The sequence below is a fragment of the Mya arenaria genome, chromosome 10 (genome assembly GCF_026914265.1).
Source record: "Mya arenaria isolate MELC-2E11 chromosome 10, ASM2691426v1".
Taxonomy (NCBI): Eukaryota; Metazoa; Mollusca; class Bivalvia; order Myida; family Myidae; genus Mya; species Mya arenaria.
Window position 1 is genome coordinate 12,966,603 of NC_069131.1, and position 25,065 is coordinate 12,991,667.

The 25,065-nt window shown below is 36.0% G+C and overlaps 1 protein-coding gene across 1 annotated transcript in view; it reads right to left on the reverse strand.

The window, feature by feature from the left end:
* Window positions 1-25,065, reverse strand: part of LOC128205519 (kinesin-like protein KIF13B) — a 142,316-nt gene that overhangs the window by 34,737 nt on the left and 82,514 nt on the right. Inside the window, exons 13-14 of the mRNA XM_052907230.1 lie at window positions 6,068-6,204; window positions 4,618-4,727 (exon numbers count right to left, since the gene is read on the reverse strand). Coding sequence (XP_052763190.1) covers window positions 4,618-4,727; window positions 6,068-6,204 — 247 coding nt within the window. The remainder of the gene's footprint in view (window positions 1-4,617; window positions 4,728-6,067; window positions 6,205-25,065) is intronic.

Here is a 25,065-nt window from a genome sequence, read left to right on the forward strand (position 1 = left end):
GGGAACGAACATTTTCAAAATCACATTTTTCTTTAAAAACCACAGGAGACTAGCTGGAAATGAAATGCAATAAACTCTCTCCTCTGGGAATTTAATTAATTTTCCTCTGCATGCAATTAAATTCCATTTCCAGGGGAACAAAATCTGCTTACTTTTTAACAGTCAAAACCTTAAAAAAAATATAGACTGTGAAATGAAAAATATATCTAAATATCAAAAAAGCTTCATTTACTGGGAAAACCAGATTTTCTCTGATAGACATGGAATAAAGCGATAGACATGGAATCAAGCGATAGACATGGAATCAAGCGATAGACATGGAATCAAGCGATAGACATGGAATCAAGCGATAGACATGGAATCAAGCAATAGACATGGTCCAACAATAAAGCGATAGACATGGAATAAGGCGACTGAAAGTTTAAAAGGAAATTGTGCCATTAAGAGATCTCTGATAAGAAATTGTTTTAGGCTTATAACTGTTCATTACAAGAAAGCTTAAAACATTGATTTTTACAGAGAGATATTCATGATAATAAGAAAGAAAACTATAATTTAAACTGTATCAGATGCTGGTAATTTCTTCTTTTACAAGATTGAAAGTTGATATGAAATGCATATAAATTATTGAAAGTGTTGTGAGGTATATATAGATTGATAACTCAGATCTAGATCAATAATGAAGATCTTAAAATGGTTAACTTTATGAATGTGCAACATTATATTGATCCCTCTCTTGGCATGTAATTAACTTTTTATCACGGGAAACCAGAATACTTAATAGAGGAAATCCACTTGTCCGGCTTTTTAATCCCCAACCAAACTTGTTGAGCACAGTAACCACCAACCAAACTTGTCGGGCACAGTAACCACCAACCAAACTTGTCAAGCTCAGTAACCACCAACCAAACTTGTCTGGCACAGTTACCAACAACCAAACTTGTTGGCCTCAGTAACCACAAATCGAACTTTTCGGTCATAGGAACCACTAACTAACCTTGAAGGGCACTGTAACCACCAACCAAATTTGTCCTCCACAGTAACCACCAACCCAACATGTCTGGCACAGTAACCACCAACCAAATTTGTCCGGCACAATACCCACCACCAAACTTGTCCGGCATAGTAACCACCAACCAAATTGGCTGGCACAATTACCACCAGTCAAACTTGTCCGAATTGTTACCACCAACCATACTTATTCGGCACTGGTTCCACCAACCAAATTGGTGGGGGCACAGTAAAGTTCAACTAACTGGTTGGGCACAGTAACCACCTACCAAACTGGTCAGGCAGAGTAACCACCAACTAAACTTGTCAGGCACAGTAACCACCAACTAAACTGGTCAAGTACTGCATGTAACTACCAACCAAATTTGTTCGGTATTGTAACCACAAACCATACTCATTCGGCACAGTAACCACCAACCAAACTGGTCAAGTACTGTAACCACCAACCAAATTTGTCCGGTACTGTAACCACAAACCATACTCATGCGGCACAGTAACCACCAACCAAACTGGTCAAGTACTGTAACCACCAACTAAATTTGTCCGGTATTGTAACCACAAACCATACTCATTCGGCACAGTAACCACCAACCAAACTGGTCAAGTGCTGTAACCACCAACCAAATTCGTCTGGTATTGTAACCACCAACTATACTCATTCGGCACAGTTACCACCAACCTAACTCATTTGGCACAGTAACCACGAACCAAATTTGTTTGGCAGTGACCACTAGCCAAACTTGTCCGGTACTGTAACCACCAACCACTCACTCGGCACTGTTCCCACAAATGAAACTGATCGGGCAAGGTAACCTGAGCAACCAAAATTGTTCAGCACTGTAACCATGAACCAGACTTGTCCAGCAATTGATAACTACTTAACAAACTAACATGAGTCCAGGCCAAAAGTTGTGCTTTGCAGTTACTGGAAATGAATGTATGGAACATAATGAACCAGGGCCATAATGAAAAATTGTTTGATTGTGGTTACCCTACCCACAATTTTGGGAGTGGGTAGGTGGGAAAAAATTTGATCAGTTTTTAATAAACCAAATTTCTGTAGTAAGCCACTTTTGGGATCATATGCCCGCCTGTAGAAAACAGACAGAATTACAGTTTTGAAACTGCAGACACCAATTATTTGTTTGATCTGCAAACAAAAATTAATGCTTTTTAAGGATGGCTAAGCCGTTCAATTAAACTTCATTTTATAAACTTTTAACACCACTAAAAAACCCCATTAAAGTTATTATTGACAGTGATTATTTCATAAAATTGAAAATGCAGTTCATCAAGAGATTTACTTTCCCTATATTCATATTTTAATTATAATTCATGTCTGAAAATATCTCAATTTAAACTTACATTTCTTGTTGGCATATACCCGACTTAAAATAAAGATTCTTATATCTTGTATTATATTTTTTCTGTTTATCAAACTTTTATATATATCAAACAATAAGCTGGTTATTCTTAAACATGAGTAATCATTAATCTGTATCAATGTCACAATTGGTGGTTGTGGTGTTAGAAGTTTATACTCCGGGTCCTGGCGTGAGCACATTGAAGGGTCCCAGAGTGACAGTTCAGCCACCGTACACCTATCCTGAGCAGACTATCAGGCGGTTAACCAGTACTAGGTGCCTTCACTTCTGCAAGGAACTGACAACTTCTGTACATGCCAGGGGCAGTGGTACAGTGTGAATGGTCGTAGAGAAGATTTCATAACCAATCACAAAAGAAGTGACCTGGTCCACCCGGAAATCGATCCCAGGTTGTCCGATTAACAGTCCAACGCTCTACCGATTGAGCTAACCGGGCAATTTGGCAATTGGCAACACATTGCTAGTTTTTATTCCCTCAACTTTGTGCTATTTTTAATACTGAATAAAGTTAAATTCACACAAATATGTAGCAGAATAACGAAACTATGATATTAAAATAATAATATTAAGACTAAAATTGACTAAGATATTTATTGAAAGAGCCACATTGGCCTCTTAATGAATGATAACTTTATGAGAGTCAAAAATGTTAAAGATATAAATGTTAACTGTCAAACCAAGAAAGTTTAAAAGAAACTATAAAAAAAAAAATGTATTATAAAACAATATAAATAAAAATAATTCTACAACACAATTTAAAGAAAATAAAATTATATATCACATTAAAAAAAAATGTATTATGAAACAATATAAATAAAAATAATTCTACAACACAATTTAAAGGAAATAAAATTATATATCACATTTAAAAAAAATGTATTATGAAACAATATAAATAAAAATAATTCTACAACACAATTTAAAGAAAATAAAATTATATATCACATTAAAAAAAAAGTATTATGAAACAATATAAATAAAAATAATTCTACAACACAATTTAAAGGAAATAAAATTATATATCATATTTTACCTTAAAAGTCTAGCAAATCCCTAATTAATCACTTGAACTTTGCAAGGTAGAAATTGATTTAAAATATTCCGATTGCATTTTTTTAACAATTCCTGGCAGGGTCTATCCGATTTCAAGCTGACAGTAAACACTGGAACAAAGTTATCTGTTTGTTCAAAACAATCCTCAAGCCAATATTGAACAGCACTTTTCAAATGTGTTTTTATACATTATGTCATGGGACATTAGCATAACATCACAATCCCCTATTGAATACAACAGCCTCAGACACTCGGGAGCTGCTCTATGTAAAAGCACACCATTTAAAAAAAATAAAAAATCTCTTTATTGATATATTTTTTAATGTCTCCATAATCGACAGGGTCAAGTTATTTTGCATTGCCAAGTGAAAGAAAGTGGATTTCTCATAAATTTATTGCAGATATCTTTATTCAGAGTACATGCATGCATAACAATTAAATACGATATGAAATTGATCGCCATCATTACAAAAGTCATGTGAAAGAAAAGCTGATCATGACTAATGTCTAAATTAGGCTCAGAAAAGATTTTAAATCCTAAATATATCAATAAACTTCCATAAAGACCACAAGGACAGTTTAATTAAAAGAATCAAGGATATTCTGAGGTTTTCAGGGAAAGAGCAGAATATTCCTCATAATAATTAAAACATAGTTCATGATCATTTAGAATGGAGTTTAAAGAGACTAGACACCAGATGATATGGTTACAAGAAAAAATGAAAATTGTCCAAAACATACATAAAATTGACATCATTGTGTACAACAGTGTGAACCTTAATTACTAGGGTTGTCTACCTTGTAAATCCCAGTTTGTTTAAAAAAATGGCGTCAGTATAATTATTTGTACTGATAATCAGATATAATTTAAACTGGGAAACCATTATGCGCTATTTTCAAACAGGGAAACACAGATGAGATGGTGAAATGATTTTTGCTTTTTTTTTTATCTTAATCTTTTAAAATGATGTATCATTGACCTCCTACCTAGCTTGCATTGACAATTGTAGGCTTGTTTTGAGGAAATATTGTATTTGCCAATTTTGGGACCATCTGGTGTCTAGTCCCTTTAATGAAAGCGGATTAGTGATATCATTGGCTGGTAATGCATGTTATATTCTAAGTCTCCTTAAATAGCATATTCCATTCTTTGTACTACGATACTCACTGTTTTGTACAGGGGTGTTGACTCGGAAGAAGTGATTGTTGCCCCAGAGGATTCGGTCTCCGTAGTTAACCTTGGTTCTCTCCCTTATAACTGAGCCATTCACACATGACCTGTAAGTAAGGTAAGTCAAGATTTCAGCCATTCACACATGACCTGTAAGTAAGGTAAGTCAAGATTTCAGCCATTCACACATGACCTGTAAGTAAGGTAAGTCAAGATTTCAGCCATTCACACATGACCTGTAAGTAAGGTAAGTCAAGACTACAGCCATTCACACATGACCTGTAAGTAAGATTAGTCAAGATTTCAGCCATTCACACATGACCTGTAAGTAAGGTAAGTCAAGATTTCAGCCAATCACACATGACCTGTAAGTAAGTTGGATAACAGATTCTATTAATGGTAACATGTCAATCTGAAACTTTTACCCTGACCATCCTCTCACCTGCCGCCATCTATGGGAGTGACAAACACTTCACTCACCTGGCCCCATCTTAGTGAGTGACAAACACTTTACTCACCTAGCGCCATCTATGGGAGTAACAAACACTTCACCCACCTGGCGCCATCTTAGGGAGTGACAAACACTTTACTCACCTAGCGCCATCTATGGGAGTAACAAACACTTCACTCACAGTGACAAACACTTTACTCACCTAGCGCCATCTATGGGAGAAACAAACACTTTACTCACAGTGACAAACACTTTACTCACCTAGCGCCATCTATGGGAGTAACAAACACTTCACTCACAGTGACAAACACTTTACTCACCTAGCGCCATCTATGGGAGTAACAAACACTTTACTCACAGTGACAAACACTTTACTCACCTAGCGCCATCTATGGGAGTAACAAACACTTCACTCACAGTGACAAACACTTTACTCACCTAGCGCCATCTATGGGAGAAACAAACACTTTACTCACAGTGACAAACACTTTACTCACCTAGCGCCATCTATGGGAGTAACAAACACTTCACTCACAGTGACAAACACTTTACTCACCTAGCGCCATCTATGGGAGTAACAAACACTTTACTCACAGTGACAAACACTTTACTCACCTAGCGCCATCTATGGGAGTAACAAACACTTCACTCACCTGGCCCCATTTTTGGGAGTATCGAACACTTCACTCGCCTGGCCCCATCTTCAGGATTGACAAACACTTCACTCACCTGGCACCTTTTTTTGGAGTGACAAACACTTCACTCACATGGCCCCCATCTATGGGCATAGCACACACTTCAATCAACTGGCGCCATCTATGAGCATGACAAACACTTCACTCACCTGGCCTCATCTATGGGCATAGCACACACTTCACTCACCTGGCGCCATGTATGGGCATGAAAAACAATTCACTCACCAAGCGCCAGATATGGGAGTGACAAACACTTCACCCACCTGGGGCCATCTATGGGAGTGACAAACACTTCACTCACCTGGCGCCATCTATGGGAGTGACAAACACTTCGCTCTCCTCTATTTCCACAATACAGTGTGTTGGCTGGATCCCGAGTCCCCTCAGCTGGATATCGGGCCTTGTCTCGTCATTTGGACACCCAACAACAGTCCTCTCCTGGAAGAAATATAAGTGAATGTTAGCTCAACAAATCTCAGAATCATAACCTGGTTGGACTGCCATCATTTATTTACAGCCCCTTATCCCATGTAACTGACACTAATACTTTTAAATCCTCACACTATGAATATTAATTAGATCGCATGTTTTACATTACATGGCCATAATAAAATGGAAGTCTACAGAAAAAATGATGACCTCAGAAATTTCCGTCATCCAATCTAAATGTGTGTTACATCACACAATTGCCCAATATTTTTTATTCCTCAAGAAATTACCGGTATGGAGTTTTTTTTATCAGAACTAACACAATTAATCAATAGAACCTTGAATAAACAGTATTAATTTATTAATAAAGTTAATGATTAAATACTGACAAAAAACACAGCTATTATGGATTTACAGTTTGCTTTCTTCTTGAAGTAAAGAAATGTCAGCTGCTATTTGCACTCATTTCAATTTTAATTATCAAAGTGCACAGACTTCTTTTTTACAAACGAACATTTATTATGCATTATGTCTGATTTATGTTTTTGATTTTGATCATGGGTGACAGTAAGACAAATCCCAAGTGTTTGGCTATGAAATAATTTAGTGTTGAGCCTATTATTATCAGATGACGGCATAATGGCGACACAGGATTTATTCATGCACTTTAGATGAGACACTGGTGTGAAGCATTTGATAATCACGGATTTCTCTTAAATAGTGAACTTGTTGTTGTTGATGTGTGTCAGGCGCGCAGCTGACTGTATGTAAATACGCAGTTGCGTAATGAAATTTTGACCGAAGGGGGTTAGGGGGTGAAGGGGTTACCGTATTATATCATGCATAGGACGCACTTTTTTACCCCCAATTCTCGTCTTAAAAATTGCCTGCGTCCTTTCTATGCTATTAGAATTTCATCTAGGTTTTTTTTTCCAAGTCCATTCAGGTCGAAAATATCAGACCGGGGAAGAACGCGGTAATAGTAAGTATCTGTAACTAGTACTGCGTCACCAAAGAGAACAACTGACATAGGTAAAATCACGCAAGTTAACAGACGCAGAAATATATTGAATGTTTACTTTAAAATGATTTATTGAGAAATAAATTGAAAACAAACACGAGTGTTTACTTTTTTACAAAAGGGACGCTACTCACAAAAACTCAATGTGAGTCAGTACTTTAACTGGATTGAGTTATAACGGCAACCGAAAATCGGGACAGGAGGTAAATATCAATTAATCGTTGTTCATGATTTTAATGTTTCAATATTTTACATTTACGTCGATAATTATCGTAAAACACAAGACAGTTATCGAAATATACCTTATATACAATTTTTTGTTTGTTTTTTACTTCAATATATGTTATAATTACTTTACCAACCTCAATTTTTCGGCTCCGATTTTGACATTTTTCCGCTGCGTCCTATCTTATATATATTAAGGCTTTTTACCCGTTTTCTCAACTATTTTTTTGCCTGCGTCCTGATCTATGCTAGCATCCTATACATGATATGCTGTCCATGATTGATCCCAAATTGGCCCTTAAGCTACACACCTGTGTGTGTATTCATGAAAAATTATGTTATTTGAATTTTGGTGAAAATATTTTTGCTTTTGCCATTCATTATTCAAATTAATTAGTTGTGTTATTAGTTGTTTTGAATTGCTTTACATGTATATGTACATGTACTATGCATTGATTTTGAAAAATTGCATAAATGTATGTACATGTTTGAACATATAACAATTGTCTTCTATTTATATTTTTTGAATAAAGTTATTTTATCTACATTTGTATGTATACTTCTTTAAATATCATTATAATTGTATGGTTGATCATAACAGCAATACATGATATTCTTAGGAAACATAATACAATGTAATTGAAATGCCAGTTATTTGTCCTTTAAAAAGATATATAATATATGCCCGTTTAAAGAAAGCTTCTATGAAGTGGCGGAAATTTTCCACCTGGATTAAGAGGCCACCTGTCTTAAGCAGCCACTTTGACCTTCTCCTAAAGGTGGCCTCTTAATACAGGTTTATCTGTATCAATATGTTTAACAAAGAAATGTTTTATCATTTTTTCAGCTGCATGAAACTGAATTCCTCACCTACAGATATTGTAATTTTGGAAATGGATAATATACATTGGTGTTTAGGCTCATTTTGTCCACCACTGTGATCGCAGTATGCCAATTTTGATTCAATCATTTTTAGTTTTAACATTCTTTATTCATCATATATGTGTTTCAAATAACAGATTGCAGCATTATAAATTATGTTGTTGTTTTTTTATTAAATACATGATATAATAAAATGGAATAATTTTGTAAGCATGTCATGAAAACAGCAGCCAAATTTCCATTTAGTCAATAGCTGGTTTTATTTTAGTTGGTTATTTAGCGGTTTGTGCATGCTTTCATAATTTATATGCTTGCTAGTATGGATATATACACTTTGCACAAACAATTAAAGGCTTATTCTGAATGAATCTTTCAGAAAGCCAAAAAAAAGGTTATTTTTACATAAATGGTTGTATGTGAGGTATTTGAGAGAGTCTTTGGTGTGCTGCAAATTACATAAGTGTCATACAGAATAATATAAGTTGAGAGGCACACAAGAGTTACAAAATAATTCCACCTTTATGCAGTATCCTTTGGACCTTCACATTACCGATAACTGATCCGAAAAATTGAATCCGAAAACAGAAATATTAAATCCAAAACATCACATATTTCTTGACACAATACTAAAATCTAAGACAATAACACATCAAATATCAACTAAAAACCATGATGATCCAGCAGTCAACCCAAACCCCACTCCAAAATCTACTTATAAATGTACAACCAGTCAGACAGTGTAGCCATCAGAAAAACAAATGACCGGAGCATATTTACCAAATTGTTGCCTCTATCTCAATTCCACATGGTCATGCACTGAGGCAATCTTATCTAGCAATTACATGTCATCTTCATCAGTTATTTATCAATTATAAGGGTCCCCCTGGCCATATGGAAACCTGATATAATGAATTCATAGCACTCGAGTGGCTGAGACTTAATTAGACTGATAGTTTCCTTATTGTGTTACCGTCAGAAAAGTTCATATTTCTTTCATTGGAATAGCTTACATATATGTATCAGCTTACATATAATACAACATCGCAGTTGTCCCGGATTCTCATGTACTTATAATGTTTTCCATGCATTTTTTAACCTAGTAATGTAAACAAAGAAATATCACTCTAGCACCTGATGAAGACATGGTAATTAGAGGGCCTTTGGGATTGCAACTAAAAAACTATGCTCCTTTCATAAACAAGGTTTTAATGAGTAAACTATGGTTCGCAAAGCCGGACCAGTGGATTTTCTCTCGGTACTCCAGTTTCCCCACAACACACGAACACACTCTCATGCAAATTTGTGCCAACAAGAGTGACTTAGTATAAGTAATCATAACTTTCTTCACAATCCTTGTAAAATATATGACATGTTTAAACTAATTCCAGACAAAATATTTAGCCATTTTAGTCTGAAATAGTGCTTTCAATGTTACTGTTACTGATTTAAAAGTGAGTGCACTATGGTAACTGTTCACCGACTGTTCAGAGCTTCTATGGTTTTGAAAGTGGCATTTTATATAAATGGAACAACAAACTCGACTGTTATAGACTACTTTTTATTGATAAACTTCAGTTTAATTAAGGCTTCAATAAATTGTGAAGATCCCCTCCTCTGACATATTAAAGGTACAATTCTATATGACCTACATGTACAAGAGCCTTGTTATCTGAGTGGACTTCAGTGTTTTCTCTGTCATACAGTTCCTTGATATCGAAGAGGACTAAGTGAAAGTTTCCTCTGACTTACAAAACCTTGATATCTGATTGGACTGTGTGTTATCTCTTACTTTCAAGAGCCTTGATATCTGATTGGACTTAGTGTTCTGTTTGAATAACAAGAGCCTTGATATCTGAGTGGACTGGGTGTTCTGTCTGAATAACAAAAGCCATAATATCTGAGTAAATTAAGTGTTATCTCTGACATACAAGATCCTTGATATCTGAGTGGACTGAGTTTCCTGTCTGACACACAAGAGCCTTGATATCTGAGTGTTATCTCTAACATACAAGAACTTTGATATCTGAGTGAACTGAGTGTTATCTCTAACATACAAGAACTTTGATATCTGAATGGACTGAGTTTCCTGTCTGACAGACAAGAGCCTTGATATCTTTGTGAACTGAGTGGTCTGTCTGACATACAAGAAATTTGATATCTGAGTGGACTGAGTGTTCTGTCGTACATACAAGAGCCTTGATATCTGAGTGGACTGAGTGTACTGTCTGACATACAAGTGCCTTGATATTTGTGTGGACTGAGTGTCCTGTTTGACATACAAGTGCCTTGATATCTGAGTGGACTGAGTGTACTGTTTGACATACAAGTGCCTTGATATCTGAGTGGACTGAGTGTCCTGTTTGACATACAAGTGCCTTGATATCTGAGTGGACTGAGTGTCCTGTTTGACATTCAATTGCTTTGATAAGTGAGTGGACTGAGTGTTCTGTCTGACACACAAGTGCCTTGATATCTGAGTGGACTGAGTGTACTGTCTGACATACAAGTGCCTTGATATCTGAGTGGACTGAGTGTCCTGTTTGACATTCAATTGCTTTGATAAGTGAGTGGACTGAGTGTCCTGTTTGACATACAAGTGCCTTGATATCTGAGTGGACTGAGTGTCCTGTTTGACATTCAATTGCTTTGATAAGTGAGTGGACTGAGTGTTATGTCTGACACACAAGTGCCTTGATATCTGAGTGGACTGAGTGTCCTATTTGTCATTCAATTGCTTTGATATCTGAGTCCACAAAAGAGTCTTGATGTCTGAGTGGACAGAGTGTTATCTCTGACATACAAGATCCTTGATATCTGAGTGGACTGAGTTTCCTGTCTGACACACAAGAGTCTTGATGTCTGAGTGGACTGAGTGTTCTGTTTGACATACAAGAGCCTTGATATCTGTGTGGACTGAGTGTTCTGTTTGATATACAAGAGCCTTGATGTCTGAGTGGACTGAGTGTTTTGTTTGTTATACAAGAGCCTTGATATCTGTGTGGACTGAGTGTTCTGTTTGATATACAAGAGCCTTGATATCTGAGTGGACTGAGTGTTCTGTTTGACATACAAGAGCCTTGATATCTGAGTGGACTGAGTGTTCTGTTTGACATACAAGAGTCTTGATATCTGAGTGGACTGAGTGTTCTGTTTGACATACAAGAAATTTGATATCTGAGTGGACCGAGTGTTCCGTTTTACATACAAGAGCCTTGTTATCTGAGTGGACGGATTGTTATCTCTGTCATACAAGAGCCTTGATATCTGACAGGACTGAGTGTTATCTCTGACATGCAAGAGCCATGATATCTGACAGGACTGAGTGTTATCTCTAACTTACAACAGCCTTTATATCTGAGTGGACTGAGTGTTATCTCTGACTTACAAGAGCCTTGATATCTGAGTGGACTGAGTATTATCTCTGCAGACAAGAGCCTTGATATCTGAGTGGACTGAGTGTTATCTCTGACATACAAGATCCTTGATACCTGAGTGGACTGAGTTTCCTGTCTGACACACAAGAGTCTTGATGTCTGAGTGGACTGAGTTTCCTGTTTGACATACAAGATCCTTGATATCTGAGTGAACTGAGTGTTATCTCTAACATACAAGAGCCTTGATATCTGAGTGGACTGAGTTTCCTGTCTGACAAACAAGAGCCTTGATATCTTTGTGAATTGAGTGGTCTGTCTGACATACAATAAATTTGATATCTGAGTGGACTGAGTGTTCTGTCGTACATACAAGAGCCATGATATCTGAGTGGACTGAGTGTACTGTCTGACATACAAGTGCCTTGATATCTGTGTGGACTGAGTGTCCTGTTTGACATACAAGTGCCTTGATATCTGAGTGGACTGAGTGTCCTATTTGTCATTCAATTGTTTTGATATCTGAGTCCACACAAGAGTCTTGATGTCTGAGTGGACTGAGTGTTATCTCTGACATACAAGATCCTTGATATCTGAGTGGACTGAGTTTCCTGTCTGACACACAAGAGCCTTGATATCTTTGTGAACTGAGTGGTCTGTTTGATATACAAGAGTCTTGATGTCTGAGTGGACTGAGTGTTCTGTTTGATATACAAGAGTCTTGATGTCTGGAGTGGACTGAGTGTTCTGTTTGATATACAAGAGTCTTGATGTCTGAGTGGACTGAGTGTTCTGTTTGACATACAAGAGTCTTGATGTCTGAGTGGACTGAGTGTTCTGTTTGACATACAAGAGCCTTGATATCTGAGTGGACTGAGTGTTCTGTCTGACACACAAGAGTCTTGATGTCTGAGTGGACTGAGTGTTCTGTTTGACATACAAGAGCCTTGATATCTGAGCGGACTGAGTGTTCTGTCTGACACACAAGAGTCTTGATATCTGAGTGGACTGAGTGTTCGTTCTGTCTGACACACAAGAGTCTTGATATCTGAGTGGACTGAGTGTTCTGTCTGACACACAAGAGTCTTGATGTCTGAGTGGACCGAGTGTTCTGTTTGACATACAAGATCCTTGATGTCTGAGTGGACCGAGTGTTCTGTTTGACATACAAGATCCTTGATGTCTGAGTGGACTGAGTGTTCTGTCTGACACACAAGAGTCTTGATATCTGAGTGGACTGAGTGTTCTGTCTGACACACAAGAGTCTTGATATCTGAGTGGACTGAGTGTTCTGTTTGACATACAAGAGCCTTGATGTCTGAGTGGACCGAGTGTTCTGTTTGACATACAAGAGCCTTGATATCTGAGTGTACTGTTTGACATACAAGAAATTTGATATCTGAGTGGACCGAGTGTTCTGTCTTACATACAAGAGCCTTGATATCTGAGTGGATGGAGTGTTATCTCTGTCATACAAGAGCCTTGATATCTGACAGGACTGAGTGTTATCTCTGACTTACAACAGCCTTTATATCTGAGTGGACTGAGTGTTATCTCTGACTTACAAGAGCCTTGATATCTGAGTGGACTGAGTGTTATCTCTTGACTTACAAGAGCCTTGATATCTGAGTGGACTGAGTGTTATCTCTTGACTTACAAGAGCCTTGATATCTGAGTGGACTGAGTGTTATCTCCGACAAACAATAGCCTTTTTATCTGTGTGGACTGAGTGTTCTGTCTGACTTACAAGACTCTTGATATCTGAGTGGACTGAGTGTTATCTCTTGACTTACAAGAGTCTTGATATCTGAGTGGACTGAGTGTTATCTCCGACAAACAATAGCCTTAATATCTGTGTGGACTGAGTGTTCTGTCTGACTTACAAGAGTCTTGATATCTGAGTGGACTGAGTGTTATCTCTTGACTTACAAGAGTCTTGATATCTGAGTGGACTGAGTGTTATCTCTTGACTTACAAGAGCCTTGATATCTGAGTGGACTGAGTGTTATCTCTTGACTTACAAGAGTCTTGATATCTGAGTGGACTGAGTGTTATCTCTTGACTTACAAGAGTCTTGATATCTGAGAGGACAGTGTTATCTCTTGACTTACAAGAGCCTTGATATCTGAGTGGACTGAGTGTTATCTCTTGACTTACAAGAGCCTTGATATCTGAGTGGACTGAGTGTTATCTCTTGACTTACAAGAGCCTTGATATCTGAGTGGACTGAGTGTTATCTCTTGACTTACAAGAGCCTTGATATCTGAGTGGACTGAGTGTTCTGTCTGACTTACAAGAGCCTTGATATCTGAGTGGACTGAGTGTTATCTCTTGACTTACAAGAGCCTTGATATCTGAGTGGACTGAGTGTTATCTCTTGACTTACAAGAGTCTTGATATCTGAGTGGACTGAGTGTTATCTCTTGACTAACAAGAGTCTTGATATCTGAGAGGACTGAGTGTTATCTCTTGACTTATAAGAGTCTTGATATCTGAGTGGACTGAGTGTTATCTCTTGACTTACAAGAGTCTTGATATCTGAGTGGACTGAGTGTTCTGTCTGACTTACAAGAGCCTTGATATCTGAGTGGACTGAGTGTTATCTCTTGACTTACAAGAGTCTTGATATCTGAGTGGACTGAGTGTTATCTCCGACAAACAATAGCTTTTATATCTGAGTGGACTATGTGTTATCTCTTGACTTACAAGAGCCTTGATATCTGAGTGGACAGAGTGTTATCTCTGACATTCAAGTGAATTCATTCCCCAGCGGACCGACTGTTTTATCTAACAAACAAGTGCCTTTATATCCAACTGAACTGAGTGTACTGTCTGACAAACTTTTACATCATTTTTCACCCTTAAAGCAACTTTATGTAAAAGAATCAGCCTATTTTCATTTTCAGAGAAAGGCCTGTAATCTTTACACCAAATCTGTCTGCAAAGCTATGTCCATAAAACCTCAGGGAAACCCTACCCATCAATTTTATTTCTTTGGAGACAGTAAAACTTTCAGTCCATAGACACTTAGGTTCATTTGTAAGTATTCTCTTTATGTTCAACAGTTCTACATCATCACTATAGTTATATCATACTGGTATTTCTCCTTGTGTTACACAATAATCATACAGCATCGGATATAAACAATGATCATCTTCGGGTCTGTCAAAGTGAATGGGGAATATTTTCTGGGTCAAAATATGCATAATTAAGTAAAAAAAAAAACTTCCCTGAAGTCCATATTTCCTGGACTTTTCAGAATAATCAAATATTATTTTTAAAGAACAGCTTTAAGACATTGATTTAAAGGTGAAGGACTGAAAAAGAGCACTCTTTAGTTACAGCTATAATGATAGAAGTTATTATAACAAAACAAAACAAGATATAAAACTATTCAAAGTTATAACATATACTAACATTGCAATAATTAGCACAAATTACCTATCTGGAACGAATTTGCCAAAAGAGAAATACACCTGAGCCGAATATTGAAAGAGAACTAGCCAATAAGGTAACAAGTCCAGTGGTAGAGGTGTATGTCCCTTACCGAGGAGGTCCCTCTCAGGTTAGAGCTGGCCAGCCAGGATAATTTCTCATGCCCCCCCCCCCCCAAAAAAAAATGAATCAAAAGTACAACTTTCTTAGCACACTGGTAACAGACTTGAATGTGATTCATTTTCAAAGCTAGACAACTTAAAACAAACTAGAGCTTTCACTGTTATACCTCTGAACTCTGCCCTGATAGGATGAAATGGCAGTGAAATATTGAGAAATCCCACCTAACAATAAAAAATCTGCAGATTATAGAGTCATGGTTCATGTAATCTGCACTTCCTCTTATAACACTTTACCATTGTATAAAGCTTAATTAAATTCCATACAGACAGTTTTAAGTTAAGACAAGAAAAAAGTCACAAGGGCAATAACTCTGTAATTGGCTTACTGTTTCATAAGCTGAAATAGAGGAAAAGAACAAATTTACACATTCTTACAGAAGTGTATGCCAAATATGTAAGTGACATTATGGTCTGGCACCTGACTGGCCTGATTTGAAAGAATGAAAAAACAACAACACAAATAGTATAAAATAAAGGGATAAAAAACCCATCTCTAGTCAGAAATTTCATGTAACTTAAACCTCTCAAAAAAGACAAATGGATATAAACAAGAAATCTAATATTGAATCCCATTTGGACATTCTGCTAGAACGAATGATGTCCCTGGGTGACCACTTGATAAATGACAAAGTCGGAACCTCTGTCTTATTACATTTATAAGCCTCGGACAAAACCTAATTGTATCTGGCCTCAACTCCACTCATTGTAAGTGCTCATTCAGCCTTCCATAGAAATGATGTTCCTTTCTCGGAGGTATTCAATGAATATAAGCCAAATCTGGAGTCTGCAATTGGCTTTCTGCTTAGCGAAATGGACACATGGTCATATTGAATGCTTTTTTTTCTAATCATAAATATTGACCACTGCATAATTTTCCCCACCAGCCAGAACCCTTCAATTTTTATTTTGCAAATATGACTTTGCAAGGATTTTAAACAGCATGCTTAATTCATAGGAAATGGCACTGTCAATAGCCAGCTGTCTATGTAATCAATTTAGTGCAGATATATAATAGAATAAAATGTTTTTTATTGCATTCAATGTCTGCATGACATTATGCTTCCATTTAAAGCAGCACTAATACAGATTGACAGTTTTGACAACTTTTTTATTTTTTGTCTTTTAATGAGCCAATTTTTGCATTTATGTCTGAAAACCAGATCAAATCGAGGTTTTTCACATTAACGTTTTTTTTTTTTTCATATTTATCGGCAGTTTCTCCCAACAATTGAGATCTGTTCTACCAAAATCAGCTGATTCCGAGACAAAAACTAAAAAAAAGTCAAAACTGTCAATCGGTGAGAGTGCAGCTTGAAGAAGAAGCATTGTAAAAAAAAAATATTTCTTAAAAGGCCTTCAATCAAAAAAACTTGATCAGCTTCTTAGCAATTGGCAGAATAGTGTTAGAAGCTAAGCATGTTCTTTTATATTTAAGACTTATTTGGCACAACAATCGGTGAAACGTAACTAAGGAAATCCTAGTAATATTCATGTCATGGACATGCTCCTAATTACTTGGCCATCAGTCAACGCCTTCTGTTACAATTATTGACAAAAAGTCTTTTCAGCTTCAGGGTCGTTAGATTGTTAATATGCATTGGTCATGAATACATGGAGACTAACTAGAAACGCAGAAATGCTATGAAACCACTGGTTTTGAATAAGGGCAATCAGAAAAAACAACAAATTAATTTCTTGTATTAGTAAGGATAACGTAGAAGCCTCAAGGAATTGGACCAAAACCATTTTCTCTATTCTAAGTAACAGTGACCTTGATTTTACCCCACCCACCTCAAAAACAATCCTAAGCTAGCTCCTCACATATAATAAGCGTACTTACACACCAACTTTCATCACTTTCCAGTAATTATATCTAAAGTTGTTGGACAGAAACAATTTTTCTTTTAAGTAACAGTGGCTTTTATTGATTAAAATGGTTGGCCTACATATTGGTAATGTATTTTGTTGTATTTTACAAAACATAAGGTCTAAAGTTTAATAGTATTGCTACAATGCGGTAATGTCATACTCATTTAATGCACAAAGTCTGTGATAGACTGCTATAACTTTTCAAAAACACTTCACGTAATGATTTCCCCATTTTATTTGGATTACTAAATCAATCTTCTAGTCCCTAAGTACACAAATTAATTTATTCCAATTACTAAACAAAGTCATTGGCAACCCTATCAATATCAATTAATGTTATCAAGACAAAATGAGACCAAATAAACCTTAAAATCACAACAATGGAGAAAAAACAAAGCTAAAGTGATCCTCTTATTCAAAATCAATACATACACAGGTATAACAAACATAATTTTTGAGTGATAAACCTTTAACTATTTACAAAATAATGCATTTATATTAATTAATATATATATATATATTAATAATACATAAATTACTGAAAACAATATTGTAAACGTGTATTTAAAAGCTAAAAAGGCACAAATATTAAATGAATGGCGAGTGCTAAAAGATTAACTGTGATGTACTATCGTCTCATAAGGTGGAAATATCGTGTTTTCTGCACCTTTATTTCAAATTTAACTCGGTATCCTTCATAAGAACCATTGTTTTCCACATTTATTCATTCTTTTTGGTATATTAAAACAATTGTATTAATAGTGGTAAATCTTATTTTAGAAGTAAGAGTGCATCTTTAAGGTACAAATTCTAAACACAGATGACCTGATTTGTTTTACAAACAGTCTCAAGTCTGAGTTCAGACTCAAGTGGCAAACCTGCAAATCTTCATTTCATTGTATCTTTCTTTCTTATTGAGTTTTGATGATGAAATTTGCTCAATCTTATTTCTATTCGATATTGCACAATTATTAAATTCATGTTTGTTAGGCTAATGAAATAAAGATTATTCTTGGTAATTTAATAAAATTGCTTTTCTGAGCCTGAGTCTAGACTTGGACTTGAGACTGTTCGTAATCATGGCCCCAGGTCCAAGCTTCTTAGACTCTTCCTTGCTCAGTAAGCTCCAGTCCAGTCTATAGGGTCTTTTACTACTGACCAATTTTGCTCGCCGGAGCTATACCTGCTATACCAGAGCACAAATTGGCAATTTCAGGGATCGGTACATTAAGTACTGCAGCGCAACAATATCAAATCACTAAGAACAGTTATACATTGTCAGGACATTAACAAAACATCAGCAAATAAAATTGCAATGACAGGCAAAGGCATATTTTTTTCAACATGTTTGAAAAATTCCTGCAGTTACCACTGTTGGAGGTACCTTAAATTACTAGTACTTTATGAATATATTAAAAATAATCTGCTGCAGCACTACCGCGGCTAATTGTGACCAATCTGTAGAAATATAAGAGACTACATCGTATTGCTACAGTAATTGTGATTTCAGTGACTTTCTCGCTGTTGTTAATTGTGTGCTCCAGTTTAATCCCAGCAAAGTACCACTGGAAGTGTATGACAGGCACTTAAGGCTGATGCTCTTTAAAGGTCATCTCTTTTGAGAACAAATACTGGCCTCAATGGTAATTTTAGTAATTTTTACCAAAGGCACATTGACTAGAAAGATCATTATTATATCAAGGCTGCATTTATGGGCCGGCAGCGATGCAAAAGTGGGTGGGGAAGAACTAAAACGTTAGAAACATTTAAAAAATACATGTTTCATTTAGCTTTGAGGAACGATCTTTTTTGAGAGTGAAACATTTATTCTTCGCGACATGTTTTGGTTAGTTAGGAGTTAAACAAATTTTATAAAAAAAGATTTCAACAGATTTTGGATCAAAAAGCATTCACGTTATTACTGAAAAGTCTGTTGACATTACTACTTCTTTTGTATGTCAAAATGCCCCAGACTACCTATTCAACAATGTCTTGAGAGATCTTGATGATATCTTGTCAAATAAGAAAGTTTAATTCAGAAAATTAATGAAATTTCAAGAATGAAATTCATTTCCGGGTTACAAAAATGCATATATCTTTTCTTAAATAGCTGCATTCAACACAAGGCCACAAGACATTGTTCATTGGGCAGTTCTGATAAATTTGACCCACAAACATATTCTTTTTTTATTAAGACATTTCCGGGAAAACGTAAATGCTTTTTGATTGGAAATCTGATAATATAATTTCTTTCGTAAAAAAAATGCTTAACTCCTAATTACAGCTTTTCATGTTGCATCGGATAAATGAGTCATGCTTGTTTAATATTGAACTTTAAAACTAAAATTTATAGAATTTGATTTTTTAAAACATTTAAAATTTTGGTCCCTCATTCGACTTTTGCATCGCTGTCGACCCTTAAAACGGTTCCAGCCCAGTCAAAGATTGATATTCTTGAAAGCTCAACACATTAAAGGCCATTATTATTCAGATCTTTCTGGTAATTTTAGTATTTTTTAACTGGAAAGATCAATATGAAATCTAGGCTGCATTTGAAAGGATTCTCCATAAATGCAAATTTAAAGCTCATTGTATCTAATAGTTTCAACACAGTCAAACTGTTTCTGGCAGCTAATTTAACTATCTCGAGTGTAGGTTATTTTTTTCAACACAGTCAAACTGTTTCTGGCAGCTAATTTAACTATCTCGAGTGTAGGTTATTTATAGAGATTACATAATGACTATAAATAGATACCAGTCTGCATTTAAAACATGTATTGTACAATAGTTTTTACAAATTCTTTTTTTCTGAGATTAGTATATACTATCAAGTTCAGGAAACAAGTAATGGTTATTAAAGATAGATATTATGTGCTTACAAAATAAATCGACACAGTCCCAGTTTTTAGTGGTCTACATTAAATTGTGTAAACTAAGTTACTGTGCCAGCCACAGTTAATTTCTTCTGTTTCACCTTATTTAAATCAGTTTGGGCTGTTTTCTGATTTACTTAAATAAATGTATCGGAAAACTTCAGAAAAACAGCCTTCACATTAGACAACATATAATGCTGAACCCTAAATAGCTTTATTTGTCAGTTTAGGCAGAGTTTATTTAAGTTTGCAAGTAAAATTTTTAAATTAAGTTAATAATAATTATTTTTGAAATGAAATGCTTGATATTTCTATATTTTTTCATATGCTCATTCATTTGAAGATTTGTGACAATGTGTGTGGCAATAAAATCTTAAAAATAGTGACAGAAGACAAACTCAACAAAAAATGCTGAAAAATGTCACCAGAATTTCACAAGCTCCTATTAGAATGCATACCATGCAAATTTACCCTATTGATGATCATTTAATTCCCCTTAAGGCTTAAAACACTATCTAATGCATAGTAAAAGTCTTCAGGGAATGAAATTTCACAGAATTTAGCTGCTTCTCTCTCAGTCTCACTTCATTTTATAGCCGACAATGAAGAAATTAACTGTAAAATATTGACACTGTTTCAGGGAACTGCTGTGCACAGTATACTAAAATGAGCATACAAGAGCAATATCACTAAAATGCCACTGTATGTGTGCTTTACTCCAGCATGTTTACATTACTCAACTTTACTCCATGTTAATGTGCTTGAAACAATGTGTGTGTACTTAAACAAATGTATGTGTCCTTCACTCAATGTAAATGTGCTTTAATCAATGCACATGCACTTTACTCCATGTGCTTGACAAAATGTGTGTGCACTTAACTAAATGTATGTGTCCTTCACTCAATGCATGTGTCCTTCACTCAATGTATGTGTCCTTCACTCAATGCATGTGTCCTTCACTCAATGTATGTGTCCTTCACTCAATGCATGTGTTCTTCACTTAATGTATGTGTCCTTCACTCAATGCATGTGTCCTTCACTCAATGCATGTGTCCTTCACTAAATGTATGTGTCCTTCACTCAATGCATGTGTCCTTCACTCAATGTATGTGTCCTTCACTCAATGCATGTGTCCTTCACTCAATGTATGTGTCCTTCACTCAATGCATGTGTCCTTCACTCAATGTATGTGTCCTTCACTCAATGCATGTGTCCTTCACTCAATGTATGTGTCCTTCACTCAATGCATGTGTGCTTTAATCATTGTATGTGTCCTTCACTCAATGTATGTGTCCTTCACTCAATGCATGTGTCCTTCACTCAATGTATGTGTCCTTCACTCAATGCATGTGTCCTTCACTCAATGTATGTGTCCTTCACTCAATGCATGTGTGCTTTAATCAATGCATGTGTCCTTCACTCAATGTATGTGTCCTTCACTCAATGCATGTGTCCTTCACTCAATGTATGTGTCCTTCACTCAATGTATGTGTCCTTCACTCAATGTATGTGTCCTTCACTAAATGTATGTGTCCTTCACTCAATGCATGTGTGCTTAACTCAATGTATGTGTGCTTTAATCATTGCACACACAATTTACTCCATGTTTATGTGCTTTACTCAATGTATGCTCCCTTTACCCAATATATGTGTGCTTTACATAATGTATGCATGCTTCACTGTATGTGTGTGTTTACCTTAAGGTATGTGTGCTTTACTCCCTGTATGTGTGCTTTTCTAATGCATTTGAGCTATACTCCATAAGTGTCTGTGCTTTTCTCAATGTATGTGTGCTTTTCTCAATGTATGTGTGCTTTACTCCCTGTATGTGTGCTTTTCTAATGCATTTGAGCTATACTCCATGTGTGTCTGTGCTTTTCTCAATGCATGTGCGCTTTTCTCAATGTATGGTTGTTTTACTCAATGCATGTGTGCTTAACTCAATGTATGTGTGCTTTACTCAATGTTCTGTAAATGACTGGGTATAAGACGGTAGGGGGTATTAGACGCAGGGAAAAATATCTATGAAAAGTCTGAGAAAAAAACCTTTTAATCTATGTTTTTGGTTAAAAGACGCATAGATGTCAAATCGTCTGGCATTTTCGGCCACCATGTTTGTTGACAGTGACAAAAAATGGCGATGGTTATCTTTAAAACCATACAATGATAAACTGTCGAGAATGATAAGTTGTGCAAAAACCTTATATTGTACGGTATTGTTCTCAAATGTCAACACCTACAGAAAAGAATAAAGAATGAGACAAAGTGCAAAAAAACAAGACCATTATCACAACAGTATGTAGTATTGGTATGTTAAACAGGATAAAGGCAGTCGAGTTTTTCACACCTTCGAGTACAACTGACAAAAAATATTTTAACAGTGCCCAACTTTGCTTTTTTATATGCAATTCAATTTATTATTCAAAATAATATTGAATAACTTAAATAGAAAAATATTTTTGTTTAAATTATAAACGTCTTACGATATACCGTATTCTGATCTTGAACTGCCGTTTTAACCCGTATATACTCGATCAATATGACGCGAGTAACATCCCTTTCCACATAAATCTAAACAAACTCTCGGCTTGAAATCGACCTCAGAAAAAAAGTTAAATCAAGAGCTGTCACAGTATGTGACGAATGCCCCCGAATGTGACATTGACCTACGTGAATAAACACTAAGTGTGACCTTGACCTTTGAGGTAGGGACACGGTTCTTGCACGCGACACGTCGTCTTGGTATGTGGAACACATGTGGCAAGTTATTTTAAAATCTGTCCATACAAGGGAAAGTTACAGCCCGGACACGACAACCTATACTCTATGTCCTTATATGCAGCACTCCATTGTGAATAAACACTAAGTGTGAACTTGACCTTTGAGGTAGGGACACGGGTCTTGCACGCGACACATCGTCTTGGTATGTGGTACACATGTGGCAAGTTATTTTAAAATCTGTCCCTACAAGAGAAAGTTACAGCCCTGACACGACAACCTATACTCTATGTCCTTATATGCAGCACTCCATTGTGAATAAACACTAAGTGTGACCTTGACCTTTGAGGTAGGGACACGAGTCTTGCACGCCACACGTCGTCTTGGTATGTGGAACACATGTGGCAAGTTATTTTAAAATCTGTCCATACAAGGGAAAGTTACAGAGCCGGACGGACGTACGGTGCGATTTTAATATGCCCACCATTGGGGGCAAAAAAATTGTTACTGGGTATTATACGCAGGCATTTTTTTGCATCGAAATCTGAGGGGAAAAAGGGCGTCTAATACCCAGTCATTTACGGTATGTGTGCTTAACTCAGTGTTTGTGTGCTTTACTTAATGTATGTGTGCTTAACTCAATGATTGTGTGCTTTACTTAATGTATGTGTGCTTTACTCAATGTATGTGCGCTTAACTCAATGTATGTGTGCTTTACTTAATGTATGTGTGCTTCACTTATTCTTTATTCACTGTATGTGTACTTAACTCAATGTATGTGTGCTTTTCTTAATGTATGTGTGCTTAACTCAATGTTTGTGTGCTTTACTTAATGTATGTGTGCTTAACTCAATGTTTGTGTGCTTTACTTAATGTATATGTGCTTTACTTAATGTTTGTGTGCTTTACTTAATGTATATGTGCTTTACTTAATGTTTGTGTGCTTTACTTAATGTATGTGTGCTTAACTCAATGTTTGTGTGCTTTACTTAATGTATGTGTGCTTAACTCAATGTATGTGTGCTTTACTTAATGTATGTGTGCTTAACTCAATGTATGTGTGCTTTACTTAGTGTATGTGTGCTTTACTCAATGTATGTGTGCTTAACTCAATGTTTGTGTGCTTTTCTTAATGTATGTGTGCTTTACACAATCTCTACTCAATGTATGTGTGCTTTTCCCAATCTTTACTCAATGTATATGTGCTTTTCTCAGTGTTTGTGTGTTTTACTCAATGTATGTTTGCTTAACTCAATGTATTTGTGCTAAACTCAAGGTATGTGTGCTTCAATCAGTGTTTTTGTGCTTTAATCAACGTATGTGTGCTTGCGACACATGTATCTTTCAAGGTTTTTGCATATTTTTCCACTTCAAAATTTACTGGGGTTGTCTACCATGTAAATCCCAGTTAATTTAAAAATAGCGTCGGTATATGTATTTGAACAAATCACTTGACTTCCACATGCTAAATATACACCCTATAAACTGGGAAACCATTATGTACTAATTTTAAACGGGTTAGCTCAGCTAAGATAGCGTCAAAAAATATTTCTTTCATGTAAAAAGATGTATTTTAGGCCTCATACTATCTCATATTGAAAATTCTAGGCTTGACTTGTGGAAATAATGCTTTTGCTGATTTTGGGACCATCTGGTGTGTAAGTCCCTTTAAAATAAGTCCAGCTATAGAGAAATTCCATGGGGGCCTCACAAAGTGTGCCACAGTTATGATCATGGAACTAGTGCATCTAAAAAAAACTCTATTCATTAGAAAAAGAAAAAAACCAACAATTTAAGTTTCAGTGTGAAATGTCTTTAAGAAAGAAATGTACGCTGCAAACATCAAGAATAATAATACCATGTAATAATTATCAATTAAGTTTCATACATTAGTCCTTCAAGATTATAATTCTATACAAATATGTTCAATGTATTCAATCAAGATTTTTTTATGTAAGAAAGTGAGGAATATTATAAAAGTGGATCAAAGAGTTGCTGCATACCTTCTAGCGAATATTCTTTCCAAAAAAAATTTATAACAAAATCTCAAAAATTATAACACAAAATATTCCTATCCAATTCGTGTCAAAGTAGCGATTTTTTATTCACAGCCCGTTCTATTACATCCCCAGTACAAGAAAGCCCACTGTTACTGTCGTTATTCACACTCAGGGAGACAGAAACCCAGGAAAGAACTCAAGAAATCGGAGAAAATCCTCACGATAGCCACAGCAAATACAAGACTGTTATTCAAATCCTGACATTCTGTGGTCACTCTATTGGACAAGAAGCCC